General features: G+C 40.4%; 1 protein-coding gene and 1 long non-coding RNA gene across 4 annotated transcripts in view; one reads left to right on the top strand and one right to left on the bottom strand.

Moving 5' to 3' along the window:
* Positions 1–22,210, top strand: part of LOC116790940 (BEN domain-containing protein 5-like) — a 910,541-nt gene that overhangs the window by 566,178 nt on the left and 322,153 nt on the right. For 2 of the 3 annotated variants that reach the window (XM_032696480.1, XM_032696481.1), the window contains exons 5-6: positions 966–1,179; positions 5,005–5,203. The exons of the other annotated variant lie outside the window; for it this stretch is intronic. In XM_032696480.1, the coding sequence (XP_032552371.1) occupies positions 966–1,179; positions 5,005–5,165 (375 nt within the window). In that variant the 3' untranslated portion in view covers positions 5,166–5,203. Of the gene's footprint in view, positions 1–965; positions 1,180–5,004; positions 5,204–22,210 lie in introns of those variants that run through there. 3 annotated transcript variants of the gene reach the window in all.
* On the bottom strand, positions 16,473–20,872 carry LOC116790943. Its single transcript, XR_004358560.1, has 3 exons — positions 20,742–20,872; positions 17,939–18,014; positions 16,473–16,565 (listed from the first exon to the last, which is right to left on the bottom strand). It is a non-coding gene; the product is annotated as an uncharacterized LOC116790943 (long non-coding RNA).

Below are 22,210 nucleotides of genomic sequence, written 5' to 3'. Positions count from 1 at the left end.
ATTACAGCTACCACCCCTGGATCCCCATGGTTGTTCAAACTCTATCTCCTGGACTCCTGTAGCTGGATCGAGGCTGGATCTGTTTGACTGACAGCTGCTCCAGAGTTGCCCAGTGAGTCTCACAGGGGTTGGGCTGTGGGACAGGGCATCACCTAACCTTCCCAAAGTTTGACCTGTCCCTCCCCACACAATGCACCACTTGAGTTCTGAGCCAATAATTAATATAATAATCCAGTGTCTCACACCATATTATCCTGCTTTACCACTTCAATGAAATATCTCTACTTCCCGTGGTTTGGGTAATGGGAAGTTTATGATGTTGCAGCAGTGAGTCGTTGCCTGACCACAAAACAGTATTCATCTGGTACATTGATGGCACGGGATAGACACACTTCATGATAGAATTGGAAGCTTTACAAGGCTTCCAAACTCTCTTGGCTTATGTTGAAATTGGAGCTCTCAAAATCCATTCTCCCCTTTCAGTTACTTTAAACAATCAGGCTGAATTTTGCCAACTGGTACAGGATATGACTTAGGAAGTAGTTCCCTCTTTACTGCCTCTGAAATATGCTTTGGGTAAAGTCTGTTTCAGTTGAAGAGAAGTGTTTCATCTTGCTCCTGAATTAGGCTGGTGCAACTGCTTGGTTTATATGCTGTGCGTAACTTTATAATACTGGATGTGTTCACTGTTTCCTTCTTCGATCTCTGTTCCTGACCACAGTCTTTCAGGAGACAGGTTATGTGGGGGGGAAAAGTAGTGATTGCCAAAAGGAACTATATTATATATAGAGGTTGACTTGAACTCCCTGACCCACAAAGTTGGAGAAATTTCAGAGTTAGGCAAAGTGGATTTGTTCAGCCCTAATTACTGTTATTATAGTACCTAATATTAATGTTCCTACAGCACTTGGATACTGTTGTGTGCTACATACCATAGATAAGTTGTTATTATTACTACCTTCTAGGTCCATCTTGGCAGTGGAATTTGGGTAGATGAGGAGAAATGGCACCAGCTGCAAGTAACACAAGGAGATTCAAAGTATACAAAAAATCTAGCGGTTATGATTTGGGGAACAGATGTTCTCAAGAACAGAAGTGTCACAGGAGTTGCAACCAAAAAAAAGAAAGATGCCGTTCCCAAGCCACCTCTCTCACCTCACAAATTAAGCATTGTCAGAGGTAGGTTATTTGAAAACTTTTGCTTCCTGCTTTGGAGTTTAACCATTAATCACTGAGTTGAAAGATGCTTCTTTTCAGCTCATTTAAAATTAACTGATTAAAAACTGTAATTCAGACTGCTATTGCATTGTGAAGTGCATACATACCCAGGAAAAGTCAAACACATTGCAATAGCTGTGCACAGTGCAGGCCTTCACAGCTGAAGAGTTGTACATTGACTTCAGTAGGGTTCAAGGGGATCACCATTGCAGGGCAGGACTCTCAGCCTGGAGAACAATATGTTGTTCTAGAATTCATTTATAACATAATGATTTTTTTTTAAAATGCATATATTCCTTTTAACAAGACCGAGAGTAGCTTTACCACGTTCTGTCATCCAGAATATAACCGGCTCTGGCATGAGGCACAGAAACCATTATAGCTGTGACTATAAAATACATGTACCTTCAAAGGCAAGAAAGTATAGCTTTACCCTTTTAAGTGGAGGAAATGGAAATAGTAAAAATTAATTGCTACACTTGAATTGGAATTTGGACAGGAAGTGTAAATCGCTGACCTCATCTGGCAGGGAAAATTGCAATGACACTTTCAGTAACAAGCCTGAGTCCATGTATGTAGTACTTTGAGAGAGAGAAGGCCTTCTCCCTTACTTAAAATAAACGGTGAATTTCAGTCCCTTTGTATCATCACGCCTGTGTTGCATCATTTCTGTCTCTCCTGGTATTTCAGGCTTCTCTTTAAGTTAGAACTGAGTTGGTTCCTCATGAAATACATACTGAAATTGGATTTTTAGGTTTTGTGTCCATACGAAATTGCAGTAGGGCTGAAAGAAATCTCCCTGTGATTGAGATTCATTATTCTGCATTTCCTGTTCTTAGTTGCTGTGTGCTCTTAACTGTGATCTTGTTAAGAGGTGTTGTATTCTGCCTTGCAAGTACCACGTTTAGGAGTAAGAAATACGATTCCTCTTTGAGTGTGTGCGTGTGTCTGTGTCTGTGTTGTGTGGGGAAAAATTGAAAACTTACCTTCGTACTGTCATCTTCCTTAGTTTGTAAGAAATTAGTAAAAGGCGTAGATTCTTTTTACTAATCTGCTTCAGGAATATAAGTGGAAGTGGAAGCTGTTCCATGCTGATTTTGTAGTTCTGGCTGGGGCCTTTAGGTGCAATCCTTACCCATGTAGCTGAGTAATGATGTACTGGCCACATAAGGAATCCACTCTGTGGCAGTGGCTGCCCTTGTCAGCTCCAAATGGAGACAGAATTGGTCACCCAGATGCACACTGACAAGCACACAGTAAAAAAGGGTTATTTTTCACTGGCCCATTGCAAACTGTTTTCTGGTTTCCCTGTTGCTCCTCAGCACTGCTGGTGAGGTTGCTTCTGTGAGAATTTCCTCTTCTACTTCTGTCAGGGCCACTCTGTGTTGCTTGAGCCATTTAAATGACAACTTTCTTCTAACTCCCTTTGTTTTGACTATGGTGAGTTTGGGAGTATGCTCCAACAGGTACATGGAGAGAGGCAGATGGGTCCCTTCCTTTCTTTTCTTCCATACCTTTACCCTCACCAGCAATTCAGCTCTTCCCTATTTCCTCCTTTTTCTATGTTTTCTGTCATACTTTTGCTTTCAACCTCAACCCTCATTTGAATTCTGTTGTTACATGCCCTGGTTTTCCATGTTCCTCTTTCCAGTGTTTCTTTCACCTTGTCTTTGGTTCCCATTTCGTTAGACTCAAGCCTGTACAATCTCCTCTTGGACCAGTTAAACTGCTTGGCCAATGTTTTAGGTGGCAGGCTTCCTACATTAGTGGGACTGGGTAGCTCATAACCATGAGTTTCCATGTTGTCGTGTCCTTTGCATTTGCGTCAGTGTTAGCAGGACTTGCCCCACTGTGGAGAAGAAAACAAAGCGAAAAAATTACTACCAAGTGGAGAAATAGGTGAAGTGTGAGGAAGTTCAGGTTTCCATAGCCAGTGATTTGGATCAGGCATAACAGAAAGAAGTGAAACTCCCTGTTAGTCTTTGAGGTCTACTTGAATCTTTGGTCCATTCAGCAATACGAAGGGGTGTCTGTATGCTCCTCTAAAGCCAAAAGACAAGGAGTAGAAACCCCAAATCACTCTTTGGAGCCCCTAGGCCAGCATCCTTATATGAGTACTAAACTACTACTGCACCCCCTCATAGAAATGGAAGAGATGGAAGAAGAAAAACTGATGATCATGGATCACTCTGGGTCACACTGACTTTAAGAATTACAGCTGATGACGAGTTCAGTCAAGTGATTCTTTGCTTGACCTTGTGGCTAAACAAATAACACAGCTTGTCTCTCACTGGGAGTTCACCTTATGAGGTGTATCTACCACAACCTGGGAGTGTTCCTGAGGTTGTTGCAGGGCAAGCTTATGACCTGCAAACACACTGGGTTTCTTCAGATTCTCAGTGACGTGCCTCTTCTTAGGTATTGCATTCCTAACCATGGTTTACTGATTATCAGCATTTCAGCTATCAGGCTGTGTGCCGATTAATTTCACTTATTTTATATTCAGTATGTCTTACAACATAAAATTCACATTGCTTTAGATGTTCTCATCATTCTGTGGACACAGACTAACTTATTTAAAATAGGTTTTTGAACGACAGTATTAGCTGTTAATGTGTCTGATATCTCTATGGCTTCTTAAAAATCCCCACTGTGTAGTATGTAATAAAGAAATGATAAAAAGTATGATGCATGAGCACTGTTATAAACCTTGTTAATGCAAAATAACCTTTTATAAAACTTCTCAGAGGTTTCCAAATGAACTACAAGGCGTGCATAGTACTTAATTTTCGTAACTTTTTAATATGGTGCATTAGAAATGTTGTAAACCATGTTAATTAAGCAATAACCTCTATGGCTTTCTGTATATGAAGCAATAAATGGTTAGTGGAATAGATCACTAGGCAAAGCAGAACAGAGTTGGTTTAACCAATCTGGGAAGTCTACACAACAGAATACATCATTCTGGTTATGAAAACAAAAAGAAAACCTCAAACCTGCCTGTCACTAAGGAGTTGTGTGTGTTGTACCACTTCAGATTTTAGTAACCTCTGCAGGATTCTGGCACCAAACTACCAACTCTTTGAAGAAAAATTGTCTCAACTTTCACTGCCCTCATGGCTTTTGCAGTTATTACTGTTGCTTGCTTTTTGTATTCCAATTAAGTTCACAAAGTGTTTTGTTCAAGGAGCAAGGAGATGGCTCTTGTCCTGAACAATCTACTAATAAAAGCAAGATATACCCAGGAACAGGGCATCTGATAAAGACAGAGACATGAAAGAATGTGGGACAGATTTAAAAAGTAAAACAAATGGGTTAAAGTGTTCTCCCACTGGTTACTGCTTCTCCTCCTAACCAGTATTGTTTACATACTCTCCTAAAGGTGTGCAGGTAGGAGTGGCTCACCGGGAACTGTAGATAAGAACAGTTCTGGTGAGACAGTTCACCTGGGAAAAGACTAAATCTGATGTGGAGATACAGGAAAATACAAGAGTTAAGCAGGCAAGACTGACACTGTAAAAGGTTGGGTTTAGCCTTGTTTCTGTATAGAAGGCCTATTAACGTAGTCACAGCATAACTGGAAGTTTGTCATGCCAAAGATTCAAGCCTGGTGAAAAATGCTGAGTTTAACAAAATAGCCAGTGAATCAAGGAAAGCTTCTCTTGTCTTGCAACAAATATATACGGTGCTTCCTCAGTGCTGTCTCTTGTGTAGTTAGCCCAGCTCGGGGCTATAATATTTTCTAAAAATATCCTAATGACTCTTTTCTTTTTTTTTTCTCCTCAGAATGTTTGTATGATAGAATAGCACAAGAAACTGTGGATGAAACTGAAATTGCACAGAGACTCTCCAAAGTCAACAAGTACATCTGTGAAAAAATCATGGATATCAATAAATCATGTAAAAATGAAGAAAGGAGGGAAATTGCAAAGTACAATTTGCAATAAACTTTGGATTTTTAATAAAGTCTTAGTGTTTTACTTAAGTGTTGTTTTTTGATTTGTGTGGCGTTTTGGCTGATGGCAGAAGCTGACTTGAAGCGTTGCTCTCTTCCTATAACTGATTCATTTTCTGAGCGGTTCTGTCATGGTGTAAACTGCTTTTAAATAATGTAAGATATACTGTAAGTTCACTCACAATGAAAAATGAATTTTCAAAGGTTTTTCCAGTGAGTTGCAGTTTGTTACCAGCAGTTCTGTACATAGGTTGTAATTCTGCAAACACTGACCCGTTTGGCCTACGTTTAGTTTTACTGGAGTTGGCGGATCTCAACTGCAGTAAAGATCTGCTTAGAAGGAAGAACTGTACAAAATCCACTTTGCTATTGAAAAGGGGTTGATTGTATTTTAATAAGTGTTTTTCTGAACTGAAATTTTAATCGTTTGTTTTTAGAAATCTTTGTTTTGATCTCTAACAATATATTTGCTCAAAACCACAGAACTCTTCTTTTTCACTTATTATCTTGTAGGTAGATCACCATTGCCGTCACAGTTAAAAAAAAATACAACCAATAAACAACAAAGAACTCAAAGCTGTAAGTTGTAAAATCATGATAATTTATTTTAATAAATAAATCTAAAAGCACTTCTTTTTTGGGCACCAAGACATTTTTCAGATTTCTGGTTGTGGTACAAAGCTCTTCAGTGTGTCCATATTACTGTTCTTGAAACACTCTCTTTTTACTGTATTTGTATTTTCAACGCATTTAAAAATTGCCACACTTGTGGCAAGATTATGTACAATAGAAAATTTAGTACCATTTTGTCTGGGTCCATAATTTAATAAATGGACACTTTTAGTACAAATTTAAATTAAAAATAAAAATAATTTTCTACATTGAAGTTAGACTTGCAATGCAAAGTTATGAGGAATAATTTGTCATTTGAATTATGTCTTATCATCTGTAAGTGAAAGAAAATAGCCTGAATTCTTTTTTCATTAAGGATTTAGAGATAACTTAAGGTCTGGACTGATGAATTTTTAGGATTTGTTATATTAGTGATATTGGTTAACCTTTAATGTATTTTACACATACAGGTGTGATTATTTACTTTTCAGGCTCCTGTTCCTGAGTTATCAGCATTTGTTTCTTTTCTCCTACTGCAATTCTGCTTTCTGTAGTCTTGAAAGACTTACTATTTTTCATCATCTTCTGTAGCACTGTTTTATTCTAATGTGAAGCCTAGTTCAGTGTCCTGTAAATGTGGATAATTTGGAAAGGAACAGGCTGCCAGGGAAGTGGTGGACCCACCATCCCTGGAGGTATTTAAATGGTGGGTAGACCTGGCACTTGGGGACATGGTGTAGTGGTGGAATTGGCAGTGCTGGGTTAATAGTTGGACTTGATGATCTCAAAGGTATTTTCCAACCTAAATGATTCTGTAATTCTTTGAAGGGCTAGGGTGGGTGGAAGCAAAAGGGGAGAGGAGAGGAGGAGGCATATTAGAACTGCAGTGCCTTTTTTGGAATAGAAGAAGAAAAACACCAGGTTGTTTCTCTCTGTACATCACCTGCACTTAAATGATGTCTTAATTCAGGGTGTATTTGTTTTATGCTTCCTAAAGTCCAGTTTCCTGATTGCCTTGTACCAATCTAATGCCACGCTGCCAAACAGGTACACCCCACTTTCACTGCTCCGTGTCCCTGCATTCCTGTCCCTTCCCTTAAACTGGTGCTTGTGATTGTGCAGATGAGCCAGATCTCACTGATTTCCAAGGTTTGTTTCATAAGAGCTGGTGCCAACAGGATGGAGCCTGGGAGCTTTCATGGCAAGGGACAGGAAGAGCAGGAGTGTCTTTTTACGGTGTCTTACGTGTGCCCTGAAATTGCATTTAACAGCCCAGCTTGTCTCCTGTTAATATCAAAAGTGTTCTTAGGTAGTGTTTAATGAAGTGCATAAATGTTTATGCTTCCTAATTTGGGATGCTAAATAGCAAATTAGTGTTTATAATGTCGGTGCATGTATCCCTTTATTAATTAAAGAACAAAATAGAGATAACATTGAAGAAACATTTAAACAGCAAGTTCCCACTTTTCAAGCAGACTTGTGAATGTACTTTTTTTTTTTTTTAAGGTGATACTAAGGCACTTTTTTTTAAAAGTGATACTAGTTTGGGGGAAAATGTTCATAATTTCCTCAGTCTTTTATGGCTTTAGTACTAATGTGTTCCCATTGTAACAGATTCTTTAATGAGAAGATCATGCTGTACTTCTTAGAAGATAAGCCTATTTGAGACAGCATTTTATGAAACCTGAAAAAAGCAGATTAGAATTTAATTAGAGTTAGGACTCCAGCCTGGCCCCAAAAATCAGAGGTGGTAATTCTTTCTGCAAAACCAGCACCATCTTTCTAAGGCTTCTCCTTGACAGGCTTGTCCCATCAGATGTTAATGCTGCATATTGCTGAAGAATTTAAATGTTCTCCTTGGGGAAAGTATCTTGGAATTAATTTTTTTCATGGAGTTTTTATCAGCCAAGGTTGGTTTTTATCAGAGTTCAGCAGAGGTATTTGGGTGGCAAAAAAAGTTCACTTCCTTTGAAGCGAAATGTCGTTGGGGGCTAATAAATGTGTCCTTTGGACTGGGCAGCTGGCATTTAATGGGAGCATCACCTGATGCCTTGTTGAGTTGTGTTAAAGGAATAGGACATATTGAAGGTAAACCACCTCTTTATTGTATTGTAACTTGAACTGAACCTTTGGATGGCTGGAAATAGGTTTTTACTAATAATAAGCCATTTTTGCACCCTGTGGTGGAATGGCATCCTGGGGGGCTCTGCAGTGGGTAATGGGTGTGTGAATAACATCTTTATGCTTCTGTTTGGTCATTACTCCTGTCTTTCCCCACTATGAACCCGTCTGAAGATCCTTGCAGTCCTTCCCAGTGTGTCTGTTGCAAGTAGGGAAATAAACTACAGTTCCTTGTTCCGGCAATACTCAGGAAAAATAGGAACTTTAATGGGGTGTGCTTTTCTGCATTGCAATACTGATGTATAAATTAACTGTGAATTTAATTTCATTTTCCTATACTGCATTTATGGCCGGGACTGTTCTTGTTGGTACATTAATTCTTCCATAATTGTGCCTGCCTGTACATAATTTGCTTTGTTCATAATGCGTCTGCCGTGAGTCTGCCATAGGAAACTTTATAGAAAACAGCACCTACTAACTTTTTCCTACTCTGTCTGAGCTTCATACCTGTACATCATGGGGCATGAGAGAGAGTTTTGGCATAAAATGAAGTAGGTTTTATTACAGCCTGTAATATCCCTCGTTCATCATTCTAAGGTTTGTGCTGTGCCATTACCTCATACTGTAAACCTGGATTTGTAAGGATCAGAAAAACACAGATTTAAGAGGAAGTGATTTTTTTGTGCTGGGAGATCAATGCATGCTGTTTACTTTTTTTCTAATCAAAGAAGGAAGAAGGTATTACTGTTATATGAATAATCTGATCTTCTGTTGCCACACATTGCTGCTGTAATTTGTGATATTCATGACCTGATCTATATTAAAATGCCTCTGGCACACTTGCAAGGAAGCAAGATTAGAGTTAACAAAAAGGGCTTTATTTTCTATTAATGATTTTATAAGGGATATGAGCTATTATATTAAAGGAAAGAATCCTACCAGGGACTTTTAATACCTGAGTCAAGATGTCTAGCAACTCAAAAAAAGAAAGCTAGTATGTATTAGAGAGGAAAAAAATTGTTAGTTTCTGCTGTTCAGAACCGGTTTGGATTTAGTGATGCTTGATAGAGATGGGAGATTTTTTGGGTTTTTTTTTGAACAGCCAGGCTAAAATATTTATTTAGTTATGTGCAAGCTGAACTCTTAAGTAGGAAATTTAAGGTTGCATTTGTTAGCTCTTGAGCATGGCTGTCAAAAGCAGGTACATTCTCCCTGCGGGAGGTCAGTTCTTTGCACTCTACCTTTGATGTTGTATCTGATAGATTACTTGGATGCTGCTTTTGTTGTCTTAAGCAGAGATCATTGTCCTCTTGAAAGCTTTAAGCAGCAATAAATTGAACTTTTTTGGATTTGGTGAAATTGTAAAGGTAATTCTACTTCATACTTCCAGAATCTATAGACTTTTAAAAATTCAGGCTAAGTGCAGGTCATTGTTAAAATGATGCAAAACCTCAAAGGAGCGAGAATTTTCTAAATTGGGAACATTCTGTATTAGCTGTAGCTTCGCTGTGCATTAGCTGTGTTCATAGCTCTTGAGAAACCCGAATTTGCCCAGTTTCAGAGAGGAAAAGCAAGGTCATGTCACATGGAGCTGTACTGAGAATTGTTCCCTTATTCCATCTGTTTGGGGTGAGAATAACCACTCCTCAGAAGGAGACAAAGAGGCAACTTGTGCTTCTTCAGAACGAGGTGGTGGTTTTCTCCACACTCTTGAGAACATTTGTCATTCTGTGAGTGCCTTTAGTCCCGGATTGATGAAGTCATAACATCAATTGCTCAGACTTTATTGGTGTCATTTTTTTCATCGTAACAGTGTGGAACTGTGAAGTGATTCATACACCACCGAGGCAATAAAAATGTTATGAAGTGCAATCATTGCATGTTTCATGCTCAATAGCTAATTTTTAATTTCACCATCTTGGACATTTTTTCATCCCCTCAGGGTTCCTAAATAGGAAAGGAGAATCATTTGGACTTGGAAAACAGGAAGAGTGATTCAAAAAGAAATTAATTTATGTGGTTGTTCATTTGTTTTACTTTTGCAATTATTTCTGCTGTTTGTGTCTGAACAATAATTGTCATTCCATGCATCAGATACCCACTTGTTCTGCAGTGAAATCACAGTCCTGTGTTTGTGACATCATTTGTTTACCATAAAGAGGAAAATACCTCACCTATGGCATCATATGAAGTTGCATTATGGCTCAATCAGAATAAAGGCTATAGTGAGTCTGGGTGTAGAGGAAGAAGCTGAGCCTAAAGGATTTTTTTCTGTGCTGCCTTCTGGCTAGAAAACATCTTCCTACAAAGGAAATAATTTCCTCCACTTTTAGCAGAATATCAGCTTTATGTTCCTTGTTTATTGATAGTAAAACCTTAATGGAACTGAAGTCTTTATGAATATATATGTTTATTGCATCGGGCTACTGACTTTCATGCTAAATTTTGGTCTTTAGTGATTTGAAATTAAAGACTCACAGAAAATTTCCTGAACCACCCAAGAGAGGGGGAGGCTGGGGGTGACGTACCTTTTATTGTACTATAGCAATTGCTAAAAGTCCTGTGAAACAGAAGATAAGAGATGATGTGTGTTGGTGCTTGCATGTCCTTTACAGTTAGCATGAGCTTTCATGCTTTTGGAGTGGAGAAGGATGCAGTTTTCATGGGATAGGCTGATTATCAGAAGTATTGGCTGTGATCATCCTTTGGTGTTCACCCTGCTGAACGTGGAGGATGTACTGGGACAGCAGCAGAGGGAATATGCCTTGATAGTTCCATATCACACTGGTACCAGCCCCTTCCACAGGGGAGACAGATGATAAAACTTACAAGGGAGAGTTGCATATTCTTTCTTTAATATTCAGATATATCTTTAATGTCGTCCCAAATGTTTATATAACTCTTACTGAATTGTAGTTTAGCTAAAAAAAAAGTGTACTTTCATGTGTCTTCTGTTTTTCTTGTATTAACAGAGTATCAGTTTTACAGGAGTTTTCTTTCTCCATGTTTAAGTTGGGGTGTTAACCCATTGATACCTGAAAAAAGTCCATTTGGGCATTTTGGATTTGTGAGCCAGATGAACTATGGTTTTCCCTTTCCATATGTAATCCTCTGCAGGATTTATGGAAGTACCTTTAAAGAATAATTCTTAAAATGTGTAGGATGGGAGGTAGATGGAGCAAAGCATCTGCCTCCAAGTTAATGTTCTGTGCTTTCATTTCTTTAAGAGTCTTAGATTATGAAAAACTAAAACTCTGTAAAGTAGGATTTTGCATTTTTTTTCCTGCATTGTATATTAAAATTCTTTGACACTTGCTGGTTTCTTTGCGTTTGCAAGGACACTTTCATCTTCCAGGACCAAGTTCTGCATTTCACTGTAAATCCTTACAGGAATAAGCAATCGAGGGTGTAGAATTTGGGGCTAAGCAAGGCTGAAGGTGATGTGACATCATCTCTGCTTTGGAGGACAGTGCAAGGAAGCCACCCTCCTACCTAGGATAGGGAAGGACAACCCCAGTGTTGTCTTTTCTTTAAGTATTGTCCCTTAATGCAGCTCATCCAACTAAGGTTGTTATTGCCACATTGGTAAACATGTGCAACTTCCACTCTGTGACTTTCCTAAACTTATAAGGGAGCTGAGATCCACTGGGCCACAGCCAAATGTGGAGGGGGACCCTGTGTCTGATGGTGCAGGAATCCAAGGAAGAGCTTGTAGAGGGGTCACGTAGGCCTTTTCCCCTTCACACAGAGAATTAGCACGTGCAATTCAGATGAAGTCAGTAGCCAAACAGCAAAATCTCAAGCAGTTTAACTGGCATTTAAGGTTTCAATCAATGAGAAATTTTATTAATTAGAAAGTTCAATCACTCTTTAACGTGCCCAGAATTTAACCTTTAACAAGTAGCATAATCAGCATTTTCTTCTGCAGCCAGGGACCTCTATCTAGTGCACTTACACAGCTGTATGAGTACAGATGTGATGCACTGTTATTCTATATAAATCTGTCTTATGCCATGTAAATCCACACGTCAATAGTGTTCTGTTGTTACCCAGCCCTACCTGTTTTCCTGGTATTCCTTTTTCATTGCCGTTACCTCTGCAAATGGGAGTCTGTCCTCTGTGCTTGCCTTAGAGGTACGAGGCAGGAGTGTTTCACGATTCCTGCCTTGCAAATTGTCAGCAGGGTTCTGAAGTGAAATACCTGCTTGTTATTCCTGGAGATAAATGACACAGAGCTGGAGCATTTCCTTGGGAGATCTGGTAGTGCTGCTGTCACTGTAAGGCAGACTTTGCTATTCAGGGACTTCACAGAACAGCATTTTCTTTTTCTTCTTGCCCCGCCGAAGCACAGATTGTAGCAAAGAAAATTTTACTCTTACATGAAGATCTCAGTGTGGTAATATGGAATAAGTAAATCTTTCAGCCAGTATCTCTTTAAAACATTTATTTCTCAAAACAGAGGTTCCCCTGGTTTTTCAGACACGCAGTGGCCTGGAAGTTCCCCACCTAATTGCAGCACTGAGGTGAGTGGTGGGAAGCATTAGGCACTTTGAGAGATTATCCTGATCTATGACTTTATTTTGCCTTCTGCTACTTCCTTTTCCCATTCACTGCATGAAAAACAGTCACCTGTTGAGCACAGGAAGAAAGAGCCATTTCAAGATTCTGTGACCTAAGTGTGGTTCTTGGGAAGGACATTTTTAGCTGTGGGGTTACAGCCCTAAAGGTGTGCAGGCTGTGGTGCATCTGCTGGTGGGCTGTTCGAGGAGGTGGTGTGGCTCCTGCAGAACACATCAGGAAACTTCTCTCAGTTCCTCCTTTGAGGAGTAACCTTGGCTGGACCACAGCAATGCTGCCCAGAAAAAGAGTCTTGAAAAATTATCAAAGTGTTAAGTCTATCTTTTCCTTGAGTAATTTATTCCAGTGTTTAGTTACTGTCGCTGCTCAACTTGTGCCTTATTTCTCTGTGAATTTTTCCGTGTCAACTTCTTATTCCTGGTTCTTGATTTGTCTGTCTTAATATCTTCCCTCAGTATTCCTCCAGCTCATGAACACCTTGATAGACTAAGTGCCTTCAGTCTCCTGCTACACATTTTCTATGTCATGAGTCATTATTGTAATATTTTTCCTTTATGTCTACCCAAATTCATTTTAGTTTTATGGAATTATTCTCTATGGAGGAGTTCTTGATATTCTGTTCACTCTAGTATTTGGTTTAGTTAATGTGATACAGTCTCGTGTTTTAGGACTCATGTCACTTAGAATATTATATACAATAGTAATTCATTTTGTGGGGCAACCTTAATTTACTTTTGTAGAAAAAAACCCTGACATTTAATTGATTCTTAACCAATTGATGTCCCAGTGCATTTCCCTTTTTACTGTATTATTAAGTATAGCTCTGTCCTGAAAATATTGTTCTTCAGATGAGTGTTTATGTCTAATAAACTTTCCTCTTTGACCTGGTACTTTACATGTGCCAGAGATGAGACAGAGCACGTTGCTCCTCCTTGCCAAACTGCTTATTCAGGTATTCACAGCTCAGCCAGGCAGGTGGGTGATGGTGTGGAACTGGGCTCCAAAGAGCAGCAGAGTTTCACAGAAAATAGGACACTGAAGTAATAAAACTTATGAAAAAGGGAAGCCACAGCCATTTTATTACTGTAAAATGTATCTTCAAGATACAGACTTCTCTTGGTTGAGGATGCCTATGGATTGCCAGAGAGTGGTGAGGAGATATTACCATTATGTTGTGATATATTCTCATGGTCAGGTATCCTTAGAGAGAGACATCAACTTTTGTAGAATTATTTCATTCTGGAGCCTCCAACCAAATCCCATAAAGGAGTCAGACCTTATGGAAGAGCTTGCTATACATCAGCCCCTGCTGTGTCTACTATGATAAATTAAAGGTTGCTCTGGATAGGACTTACATATATTTTGTTTGACCATTCCTGCTAAATGATTAATATCCTCTCTTAACCTCAGAGATAAGATGAGGAACTGCCAAGTTCTTCCACTGAGATGGTTTAATGAAAATTGTTCTTTGCCAGAATTTTGAAGGTCAAAACCGACTTAAATATGTAAACAGACATTCCATCAAGGTAAAGCAAAAAAACTTGTAATTAATCTTTTTTAAAGAAGTTGCTTCCTTCCTTTGAGAATTTCATACAGTGCCAGACAAGGTTCTTCTAAATTTCTTTCATCGTCTCCCTGAAGATTCCCTGTTAATTAACTTAGTCATTTATAAATGTTATGAAATCATGTTATTGACTTATTTCTATTTGTAAAGGCACCAGGAAATTTGTGTACTGCACCTTTTGAAAAGTAATTAATGTTTCACCTCTTAAATGCCTATTGATATTTTTGTGTTTCATATTGATTTGAAATTAATATCTCTGCCAGTTTAAAGCTCACACGCTGGTTTGTCCAGCTTTCAAAGAATGGGCAGGACAGCATCGTTGAGCTGATCCAGTTAAAATGATGACACTCATCTGATAACCTCAAGAGAAAAATACCTGCAAAGTTCTGCCCAGTCTGGGCTTCCTCCCTCTCTGAGGCTGATGGAAGGTGGCCCTTTCCCACATGATTTGGGAGGGGTTGTGTAGGTTTTAACTGACTGGAGGCTTAATGATGGGAGGAGTAAGATCAGAGCAGTTCAAGTACATGTTGTAATACCAAGGGCAGAAACCAGTTGATTCTCTCATGATCCCATCCCGATGCTGCAGCATTATTAAACACTGTGCAAGGCCTTGGTGATGTTTTGCAGGGTTATGGGTGGTGCAGAAGTTGCTCTTGTGGTCTCCTTGCTTACCTGACTAATCCAGTTTCCTGTTCTGGAAGTCAGTACCTGAGAGGTAGAACCTGTACCCGAGAGGTTTCACCTTTGTGGTGCAAGATGTTGTGGGATTTTCATCCTCTTTAGGTGGGGTATTTACTTCTGACCTGTGGTGGGAAACACAGAGCAACACAGGATCCACTCCCAAAGGCAGCTCAGCAGCTGGTCAGGCTGCAGAGTTTAGTGTATCCACTCATGGGTGAGTTGCTGGTACTCTGTGGAAAGTTCCTTTAGTTCACTCCTCGGTGACCCTGCATGGCACAACCTTTTCCTTGAACAGGGTATATATAGGCAGTTCTGCAGAAGTTTGGCATCTTTTACTGCTGGATAACAAACTCTTTTCTGGTTTGGGAAACAAACTTTAGTGGAGCATTTTTAGCAGAAGGGTGTCTTGTTGACCAGTTGACCTCTACTCTGCATATGAGAATTACCTGTTTGTACTGTCAGGTACCCCAAATGTAATTACTGGAAGAATCAGATACAGTATGATTAAAAGGATTCATATTTGTTGTTCAAGGGTTTTCTCTGTATCAAATACTTCAGGAAAATTTCAGTAACCAGTGACCTCTTTTGAGAAGTGACTCATAGCATTTTAAAGGCTTTATAACCAAGCCATCCCTTCTTGTCAGAGACATGGAAGATGAATAGATCGTTCTTGCCTGCGATTTCCAGTCTCAGGGGAAGTCCCTTTTCACTACCTGTGGTGATGCTCAGCTGCATCACCACTTTTAATTGCCTCCAGGCTCCTGCAGGACTCTGTGTGTCCCCTTTGGCATGACCTACATCCTTGCAGAACCATGAATCCCTCGGCACTGGTTAGTGGAGTCTAAGCTCAGGACAGAAAGTCCTGCTGTTGCTAATCCCAAGCTGTCTCCCAGTGCTGTAAGCTATGTGCCAGTCTCTCTCTTGTTTTCCTAAATTCATCTGGCATTATTTTGCCTGTAGAAGGATACAAATGAATTTTCTCTATTAAAGATGATGGCAGAAAATGTGAGTGCTGTCTTGAGCATTATGGATGCTGAGTGTGTTATTACACTGAAAACCAGAGAGAGATGTATTAAAAAGAGCACAGCTACCTTATCAAATCAGGAGTTCACACATCATGATATATATGTATTTTTTCTTGAAAGAGGGAATAAACAGTGAAGCAATCATTCCAGCTGTAGCCTGAAGTGCACTGCTGCAGGTCAAATCAAACTATCGATGTGTCAGGTAGGTCAGTTTAATTTGGAAGCCTTAGGTTAGTGGAGATGGTATTTTGGGTGAATTAAAGTAAACAATACAGTCTGTTGTGGAAAGGAAGCATTTATACAATATAAGATCATCTTGGATAGTTATACAATATAAGATCATTTTGGATAGTTCTCCAAAAACATCTGTTCCTGTAGCACTGTAAGCGTCTGGACCTGCTGCTGGACTTTTTAACATGGGATTGAAGTTACTGGTCCTGTCCTGTTGAAGGCTCAGTATTACACAGGTTCATCTCTTCTAATTTTGCTTTTTCTACATGTTATGGTAGATAAACTAAGAACTTTATTCTCTGGGACTTGCTTATTTTGTTTCCCCCCACCCAGCTTCCAGGTGAATTTACTCATGAGCAGCATGAGTCTGTTCTTGAGCACATATTGCTGACAAGTTTGAGCAGCTTTTTTTGTGTGTCTTAGAAGAGTTTATGAGAGATCATATCCAACCTACCTTTACTAGACTGACCTAAGTTTTGCTTGGGAAATACACTCACCTATTCATCTGCCGTTATCCTACTCAGCTTCTCCTGTACTTGTCTGATCTTCTTCCATCAGTGATGCTTTTGTGCTGTTTTATCTGGGGTGGTAACAGTACATCATACAGTGACATTATCTTCCTAGAAATGCCTTTCTCTAGAAATATCTTCTATGCTCTTCATGGCTTTGTCATGCTGAGGGCTCATAATTCAGCAGTGATCAGTGGCTCTGCTGAGGTTGTTATCCTTCCTTTAAGTTAATGTATACCAGACTTCCTATCACTGGAGGAACTTGCTGTCAAACTTAATCTCACCTCCATTATTCCACTTCTGAAAGTCATCTTGAGAGATCTCTACTTCCCATCTGATATTTCTCTGCTGCTGTATCACACTGATTTTACCTTCCAGTGTGGTGCCATTAGTACATCTCTCTAGGGTCTGTCCTTAACCAGTGCACATGTGAAAACTGCCTTTGCTTTCATGTAGATTTGTACCCATTCTAAAATTCTTTGTAAACATTTAATGAAGCCTCAGATTGCCCCAGTGGGGCAGGTAATTTTCCTATCAGTGAATGACTGATAGTGCTCAGAAATAAGAGCTGGTGACTTGTTCAGCATCATGCTTTGAGTCAGAAATGAGCACTGATGACATAATCCCAAGTCCTCCGCTCTGAAAGTCATATAACAGTGTATGCTTTTTATAAAGGAAGCTATCCAAAGGCTTGTGTAAAATGGGGCATATGTCAGTGCAAACTTGAGGCTGGGATCTGGAAAGCCATCTGGAAGATAAATTTAATGGGAACTGAGTTTCAAAGCTCTTGGATAGCTTCAGATAGTGAAGCCTGGATATTTTAGCCACTGATACTTTGATGGATATGCTTTATTGGGGTACTGTACCTGTACTTTTCCTGGGTAGTATTGGAATACCGGGGTGAGCTTCTCCATTGTTTTGCTTTATGTATTTTTTAAAGATGAGTAGCTCAGGTACATAATGCCAGTAGCTGATAGTACAGAATGCCACACTCATCTGTATTTGCTGTTTTAGTGGCACTTACCTTGAGGACTTTTGGCAAGATTCGTTTTGAACTTTCTAACTCTTGAGTTGCATGTGTAATATCTCTGGAAAAAAACCCCACCAGATATCCATGTCTGTCCCTGATGCCCCCAATTCTGGTTGTTGTTGTTGTTGTGTTTATTGTGCAGATTAATCTCTGTGCATGGAGTGACTGTGAGCTTAAGTAATAATGTGGAGTGAAATCTCCTAAGTAACCGAGTTACAGGGAGCACATTCCTGAGAAAGTGAATACTAAGCTTTGCATCCGGCTGTGTAACATGGCACCTCCCTTGTAGTTTGGATTAGTATAATTCCCTCTGCTGCCTCTGCACCGCCTTGACTTGCTTCACTTCTCCAGGATCCAAAACATGCATCGTGTTCCCACAGAAGTTGCCACTTTGGGATTTGCACACAGTTTTACCTGTCTGTCCTCTGCAGCCACTCACTCTCCTGCCCCTCAGCCAGGGAGAAAGCACTCCAACTGTAAGCTTCTTAACCTAAAAAAAAAAAATTAAAAAATTAAAAAATTGTGCAAATTACCTTTTTGTTTGTTTTGGGTACAGGATAAGACTATCCCAGTTGTGTACAAAGGTTGAGAATAGCATTTTGCCCCAGATAGGATAATCTTTTGATGACAAAGGTTCAAATTTGCAATTAAATTGCTGTAGCTTAGCAAATCATAGCTTTGTGTAACTGTTTCTGTGTGAGAGCATTTGGTCTACAGCAACTGCAAACCTAAAGTCCTTCTCTGTGAGCCAACAGAAATCAAACTACTTCAGGATTTTGCTGTGGAAGTGCACATATAGAGGGTTGCTGTGGCTCCCAGCACGTGGCCAGAACAGGAATCTGTGGGTGAGGTGGATGCCAAGGGTTAGAGTGAATTGTGTTAGAGTGTTTCCACTGGGGAAAAAGAGATTTTTTTTTTCCTCATTTCCTACCGTTTCACTTGAAACCAGAATAACCCCAAATTAGCTTGTTTGCAGAAGTTTCCTATCAGAGTCACTGACCTGTGCTTGTTCACAGGTCCTAGGTAAACAAAAATCTAAACAAGAGTGCACCTTTTGTTTTTCAGCTATCTGGATCAAATTCCAAAGACTGCAATGTAATCCTAAAGCCCCAAGTCTGGGGATTTTGTTGCATTCCCTAATCTCTGCGTGTTGTGTGTGATTCCGTGGCCGCCCAGACCAGCCCTTGGCGTGGGACACGGTGCAGGGCCACGCTGAATTCCTATTAAAGGCAATGGGAACCTTTCCAGTGGGTCACAGACCGAGCCTACAGGGAAGGAATCTGCCCTCTGCACAGTAGCAGCCGCACTGCTGGAGCTCAGAGCAGGCACAGCGAGGGTGAGGTGGCCTTGAGAGGAAGTTTCTTTGGTGAGATGTCCTAGTATGGTGTGTTTGCATAGCTGGGCATGGTAAAGAGGATTTCTTGGGAGCAGCTTTTAATCTTCGCCGATGCGGAGCGCAAACACTGTTCTGACATCAATCATGCCAATGGCACATGTGTACACAGAGTAACAATCACCTTTTAAATATGGGAATCACAGAGACGTGCTGACAGGAAAATATATTTAAGCAGCTTCCAGTGGGTGCTGTAATAAGTAAACCAGTCATTGTATTCCACAGAGCTGCATGCTTTAAATGCCTAACAGAAAAAAAAACCCAACAAAAACCCAACCCAAAGTGAATCACAGTAATAGAAAAGGAAGTGTTTACATCTCTCAAAACATTCTGTGCAATAATCATTCCTCCTTTATAAATTTGATTTCAGCAAATTTGAATCCAAATGAGATGAAGTTTGAAACATAAGCTTTCATGGTAAGGTACAATTCGGTGTGTAATCTTTTGCAGGTGGCTGTTATTCGTTTATTATTTGTATTTCCATATTGCTTAGCAACCCCAGTCCTGGACCAGGACCTCGCTGCTGTAAGTGCTCTGCTAACATCAGCAGAGTGGATGGTTGCTGCCTTGGAGAATGCACTGTTTTGTAGTGAAGCCAAAAGTAAACTAATGGTTTCTCATTCTGTCCTCTCTGAATGAGAAAAGATGAAGGCTGGCTGATATTTAGCTATGGGATTATGAGTATAACTCTTAAATTACTGAATCAACACAAATATTTGGGGGCCTGTCAAACATGCAGGCTCAAGTATGTGTAGTTTTCCCAGATTTTGTGTCCTGATGGCTAAAACGGGGAGTGCAGCCTCCGAGAGTGAGGTGCAGGCAGGATTGCTGCTTTCTGGGTAACCATTTGCTGACAGAGCTGCTCATGCGTGCAAATAACTACTCATGCTTTGCACATCCCTGCAATTAAAGAGGAACAGCCTACCCTGCATTGTTAAGTACTTACTAATACCTTCCCTGTGAGTGGCACAGCACCTGTATCTTCAGACAATCAATGCACACCACGCTGCATGCATTTACCAGGCAAGTTATGTAAGTCAACATTTGCGAATCTGTATCCGAGTCCTCATTTCACCTCTTAAGTAGGAGCGTCTTGATGTTTCAAGGGTTTGCAGAAAGCAGTTAATACTTTCATTTGAGAGCTGGAAAGTTGGAAAAAGTAGACTAACTTTTAGCCTCAAAAGTCCTTTCATCAGCAAATTCCAAGCTCTGACACAGCTGTGCCTGAGCATTTGGGAGCAGGGATGGCTGCTGTGGGGCAAAGAGGAGCCGCTGAGCGTTGGCAGCTTCTGTTTGTCCATCATGGCCAAGCTCTCACATGGTGAGGTTTGTATGTCTGCTTCAAACCCTCCCTCTCGCCCTGCAGCAGCCCTGCTTTAGGTAGGAAACATGATTGTCTGACAGTAGACAAGGGTTTGGGTGCTAAACTGGTAAAGAACTAAAACTTGAGCAGTGTTAAAATGCACCGGGAGGTCCTCTGGAGCCGTTTTCAGTGCTGTTACTAGGACGTGTTTGGCTCAGAAGTGGTGAGAATAATTTGCTGCTCCCTGACAGGGAGGGCCCAGATGCCACAGGGGACCAGGCCATGGCCAAGTGCCTCAGGACAGCTGTCTCAGGACGTCGGTGGTTTGCATATGGTGGCATATTTTAATAGCAGGTTCTTGTGCACGGAGGTCACACAGGGGAACCACGTGAAATGCCTTTGTATCAAGAGGTTAAAACCAACTTATGTTAACTCTGGATGCCAGCCAAAGTTACCCAGCTGTTTGGCTGAGGCTGGGAGCTGACAGACCAAAAAAAGGGCACATGCAATTAAAATGTCACCCTCTGGAGAGACAGAGAGAGAGGAAGGGGTGGCCATCAATGAAACCAAAGTGAGGCATGTTTGACTGCAGCAAATGGCTTGGAAGAAGGTGGACCAAGTGTGAACACCGTGGGCACATGTTCAGCTTCCCTCAGAGTGCCCTGGGAGATGAGACAAACCTTCCTGTGATGTAACGGTGCGTGCGGGGATGTTCCTGGTAACAAAGGACACCGTAAGCTTTAGTTGCTGGAGCTGTGTGGCTGCAGTGCCACTAAATGAACTTAACCTTTTTGACTAAGAATGACAAATACCTGATGTAGAATTTACCTTTTTTACAGGGCTGGTGACAAGTAAAAGATTATTTAAAAGTGTTCGATGTATTATAGTTCCCAAAGCCATGAGCTTCTATATTTCATTTCACCAGATATGAGTACAGATTGACTAGACTGTAATTGCCATTTTGTACACAACCCTTCTTAATTTCTAAATAGTCTTCTAGTCACAGGTCAGTAATTGCTCTGTAAATGCCAAATATTTGGTCTCTGAATGCAATGGCTCATGCTTCTAGTTTGAGTTTTCTCCAACTTTACTCTCCCTTCCTCCTTTCTGCCCACAAAAATCACGTTGCCTGCACGGGAGCACGTTTCATTGTACACTTCCCCTTCTAGTGGTCTAACAAGTTGAACAAACTTGTTGAGAAAAGTCTCTACCCAAATGCAAAGTTAATCTCTAAACTCTCCCAGCAGGAATACTGAAGGCAGTGAAATAGTCCATTTGGATCAGTCTCCTCTGTCAATAAACGGTTCTGCCGAGAGCTTTCCAGTGCCTGGCTTCATCAGTAGGTGATTTTCACAAGTGCTCTCCTAATAAAGTGTCATCTTTTTCAACCTTGACGTCATTGCCAGTGGACATGTTGCATCTTCTCACCTCAAACAGAGGCCCTGCTGCCTTTTTCAAGAGGGTGTTAATGCTACTCACTGAGATGGAAGGAGGGGGAAGGTTTTTCTCAGTACTGATGCCTTAGGAGGAGAGGGTCTGTTTTTGTAAGGTTGTAAATGAAACAATGTGGCTGCAGCTTAGTTTTCAGTAGGTTAAAAAGAAAAATAAGTAAGAACAAGTTGAAGCAGGCCCCTGCTAATTTATTTCTAATCATTAGGAATGGTCATACAGTTTTAAAGCCAGAAAGAATCATTGCCTTTCTTCATATCCTCACCCTGTGATTTTCACAGCCTGCCTACTGCTCTACTTGAGCTCTGGCATCTTGTTTTGGACACAGCCCTCACAGCCTGACCTACAGATGCTGCAGTTTTCCACTTCTGTTCTCATGCTCTGCCTTAAGTTGCAAATATTGTGTGGGTATGTGCTACATGAAGACCACTGCATTTAGAAACCTGGAGACTTTAACAACATGTAGGTTTAAACCTGGGCTGGAGAGGTAATAATACATCATTTTTCTAGCCTACCTGAAATGCTAAATTAAAACAAATTT

Source organism: Chiroxiphia lanceolata, chromosome 9 (assembly GCF_009829145.1).
Source record: "Chiroxiphia lanceolata isolate bChiLan1 chromosome 9, bChiLan1.pri, whole genome shotgun sequence".
Taxonomy (NCBI): Eukaryota; Metazoa; Chordata; class Aves; order Passeriformes; family Pipridae; genus Chiroxiphia; species Chiroxiphia lanceolata.
Note: the sequence above shows the minus strand (reverse complement) of the source record. Positions and strands in the feature narration are given on the sequence as shown.